At 59.3% G+C, this 4243-nt stretch overlaps 1 protein-coding gene across 1 annotated transcript in view; it reads left to right on the forward strand.

Moving 5' to 3' along the window:
* The window catches only part of ACSF3 (acyl-CoA synthetase family member 3), a 65622-nt gene that overhangs the window by 57332 nt on the left and 4047 nt on the right, over positions 1–4243 (forward strand). Inside the window, exon 7 of the mRNA XM_009889484.1 lies at positions 4107–4241. Within this exon, the coding sequence (XP_009887786.1) occupies positions 4107–4241 (135 nt within the window). The remainder of the gene's footprint in view (positions 1–4106; positions 4242–4243) is intronic.

Raw genomic sequence — 4243 nt, forward strand, 5'->3', positions numbered from 1 at the left:
ACCACCAGGCGCAGGGACCGGCGTCAGGAACCCCGGGGAGGAGAGCACATCCTTTGCCACAAGCCCTCGGTGCAGTGCCAGGTTTGGAAATGATGCTCTTAGCACTGTTTAATGGCAGCATGTGGGGGAAGAGTCGTTAAGCAAACGACAGCATCCTTTTAACTAGTCTCGCTGGTCCAGGAAATCCCTGCTGGCCTGGGAGGCAGCAAGTGCTTCACTGTGCTGGATGTGCCGGCGCACACGCCGTCCTGATGTGCTCGGCTGGTAGCAGATGGCGCAGGGCAGAGGGTAATGTGGCTGTCCTCGGCGGACGGCGGTCCCCCGGAGCGTGCTCCGTCCTGTCAGAGTGGGAAGTGACAGCAAGACCCTGATGCTCGGCTTACGGGAGAGAGGAGACAGAAAGAAAGAGATGGGGGGAAATTACAGAGCTCTTCGCAGAAGCTCACAATAATCACAACAATAATGCTGACCACCCACCGTGCCCTGCTGCTGACGGGGCTGGAGGGATCCACGCGAGAAGCAACGATGGCGTTTGTGGGGAGCATGGGGGTGGAAGGTGAGCGGCGAGAGGGTCTCTCCCCTCCCTCTCCGTGCCCAGTCTGAAACGACTCTTCCCCCTGTCCATGGCTGTGTGGGGAACATTTGGGAGGGCGACAGCTTGGGCACTGTGTCTCCTTCAAAAAGCGCATTTCGCAGTTGGCAGTGGCACTTCTCTGAGTGTGGGGCACATCTCCACGGGCAGGTGTGAGCAGACCCTGACCGCGCTTCTGACGGAGCTGGGGAGGCGGGGGATGGCTGTGCAGGGATGCTGTTGGTGGCCGTGCAGAGATGCTGTTGGTGGCCGTGCAGGGCTGCTGTTGGTGGCCATGCAGAGATGCTGTTGGTGGCCGTGCAGGGCTGCTGTTGGTGGCCATGCAGAGATGCTGTTGGTGGCCGTGCAGGGCTGCTGTTGGTGGCCATGCAGAGATGCTGTTGGTGGCCGTGCAGGGCTGCTGTTGGTGGCCATGCAGAGATGCTGTTGGTGGCCGTGCAGGGCTGCTGTTGGTGGCCATGCAGAGATGCTGTTGGTGGCCGTGCAGGGATGCTCGTGCAGGCTAACCATCAGCCTGCTTGGCTCCAGCTGCCTCCCAGCTGAGCCAGCCAGGCACAGTGCCCAGCCTAACGAGCCTGCTCCATCGCCCAGCCTAACGAGCCTGCTCCACCACCGGGCTCCAGCGCAGCACCTCGGCACAGCTTGTAGGGCCGGGACGGGTACTCTGCACAGTGCCACGAGCTCAGGCTGCTGCCAGCTCCGATGTTTTGTTATGGTACGGACGTGCCCTGAAATCCTGCTGCCACAAACAAAGCACAGACTCTTCCCTCGCTGGAAACGGGATCGGAGGCCGGGCAATGCTGGGACTCGCATGTCCCGCTCTGCCCAGGTCCTGTGCACGGGGGGACGGGAGCGGGGCAGAAACAAGACCCTGGTGACAGGCTCTGCCCTGGCAGTTTGCTTTGCAAACAAGTTCCGGCGAAGTCAGCCGTTGCTGACACCTCCCCGACAGACTCAAGGGCACGCAGGGATGGGAATTCAGTCCTTGCTCATTGCAAGGAGAGATAAGGGGAGCGAGTGGTCCAGGCAAGTGCAGAGCCCTTCAGCTTTCACAGCGGGAGACCTCAGTGCAAAGAAATCTCCTGCCCCCACCCAGGTCCGTCTCATGGACCCAACAATCCCCTGGACCTGTCCCTGGGACCGTTCTCCCCATCGCAGAGCCGGGGAAAATGCAAATGTGGCAGCTTTTTGTGTGCTTAAATCCTGAAGAGCAACATGGGAACTGTATGTCATCGAACCAGGTCTGAATTCCCTCTCCTCTCCCTGTCTTCTCTGTATGAATAAGCAGCTCCTGATCTCCCTGCCGAAAGCTCGTGGCTCTCCAGTCCCCCAGTGCCACGTTTTAATTAATGTTCACTCTCCAGTCCTGTGTCAGTCACACATGCCACAGTGATACCGGGCGCAGAAGGTAGTTTATCACAGCAGTCATGAATTCCTTTCAACCCCGAGCAGCCAAACACCCAGAGAGCCTGAGTTTAAAACTCTCCCACAACTTTAAAATATTCCAGACAGCCTTCAACATCCAGGAGAGTGCCAAGAGGCAGGCAGGCAAATACAGGAACAATTAATCATTCCCTGGCCGAACAGAGCAAGATGAGCTGCTCGGGATTTTGACATGTGCCAGCTGAGCAGGGACACAGCTCTTTTGGGGAGCAACCCCGATTTCAGAACCGATCCTGATGTTTCATTGCTCTGACACCATAAATCTCTGGGAGTTCACTGCCTGTGCACGCAGGACGTGCAAACTCTGCAGCGTGCCGGAGGTGAGCTGGAGATGGGGTTTTGTACCGCTGCGTAGACAGTGGACACGTCCCCGGCTGTGAAGTGTGCCGGGAGCGCTGCAGTGCAGCACTGGGGGGCCAGAAAAAGCACCGGGAAGGAGGGGAGCAAGGCAGAGGTGGGGTTCAGCGATGTGAACGGTGGAGGTGTGCTCACTTCTGCTGGGTGAGACCCCCGGAGGAGAGGGGACCTCACCTCTGAAGGAGAGGACTGGGGTGCACGTGGTCCTGGGGTGCAGTGGAGAGGCTTTTCCCTGCGTCACACAACAAAGTCCCCAGGTCTTGACCCTTACCGGAGCCCACGTGCTCCTTACACACCTTGCACTAGCAGGTCCTCCTGGCTCCCAGCCACAGGGATGCTGCGGTCCAGGACCCCGGACCGTCCTCGTTCCCCAAATTTGGGACATACGCCTGGATGGAGAGTGAGGCAAGCGAGCGTGGGAAGCCCTGCAGCCCCAGCGGTGCCAGTTCACCCTGCCTTGGTGGAAGCTGCTTTTTCCCCCGCTGCCAATCTCCGTCTCATCTCCACGTTTGAGCTTTCCAGGCAGCGGTCTGCGAGCGACGCCGCAGCGGGGAGCAGGCTGGGTGTGTGGACACAATGGCAGCGCGTATCATTAAGGAGAGGATGGAGAGTGACGCGCGAGGGGAGAGCTAAGGGCCCCCCTGGTGCTGCCATCAAGGCTCTGAAATGGAAATGCGCGGTCCCCAGCTCCCACCCCCACCCCCCCTCGCCCACCGGTTGGCAAAGGCTCTATTAGCAGGATGTGAGTAATCATCTTAAGTAGCTATCAAAGTGCACCAGCTTGTTAAGCATTTAGCCAGGTTGTGCTGACATGACCTCTCTCCTCAATCTTCTCAGCCTCGGCGCGAGCGGCTAATTACCGGATCACACCTGCCACACGCCTTCTCCCCCTGCCGAAAGGACAGGTCGCATCCAACGTGTTGCTTAGGACAGTCATCTTCCCCATGTCATCCCCCACCTTTTTTTATTACTAGTAGCCACGAGGGAGAAGGGGGGGAAGCCCCCCCCTCGTGAGCAGTGGCATTAACAGCTGGAAGTCCGCAGAGCAAGGGCTGCTCCAGGGGATGGCAGGGGCTGGTGGCTGTGATCGGGGCATGTACACAGCGCCGGAGCTGCTAGGAAAGACCCGGTGTGGGTTTTGGAGGCTGCTGGAGGCACATGTCCCGTCGCTGGCACGGGTGAGCAGGCTGGGGACTATGCGATGGGGGCTGAGCGGCCCCGGTGATGGCAGAGGTCCAGGAGGAGTCACGTCCTACTGGGACAGGACATACGAGGTCTTTGTGACGGGTGATTGCCAGGAAGACGAGGAAAGGGCTGAGCTGGAGCCTGCTTGTCTTGTGGTCCGCGTTGAGGGTGTGCTGGGGAACTTACCCACCTGCAGTGATGGCTCCTATTTTCCATGCTTCCATATTAAAGGACTTCTGGGTGCACGGCCGCCTTCGTCCCTTTTCCTCCACAGAAAAGCAATGGCTGTCTCCCCTCTGCACGTCCCCAGGAGCAGGCTGTGGCGTGGGGAAGGCTGACACCCCATCTCTGGGGTCTCTGCAGAGATGCTCGTGACCGTCGTGCTGAGCATGGCTCTCCCCACGTGTCAGTAGAGGCAGCCGGGCTCAGCGCCTGCCCGGAGCATCGCCCGAGCGTCACATCTGCGGGGCAGGAAAGGCAGAGGAGAAGTAAGGGGACGGCCTCTGATGGAGCCTGTTTTGCTTTTCAGGAGACACGGCAGCTTACAAAGACAGCGTTTACTGGATCAAGGGCCGCACCTCGGTAGACATCATCAAAAACGGGGGGTTCAAAATCAGTGCTCTGGAGGTGGAGCGTCATCTGCTCGCGCACCCGCACATCACAGGT

The sequence above is a fragment of the Charadrius vociferus genome, unplaced genomic scaffold (genome assembly GCF_000708025.1).
Source record: "Charadrius vociferus isolate BGI_N301 unplaced genomic scaffold, ASM70802v2 scaffold1897, whole genome shotgun sequence".
NCBI lineage: Eukaryota > Metazoa > Chordata > Aves > Charadriiformes > Charadriidae > Charadrius > Charadrius vociferus.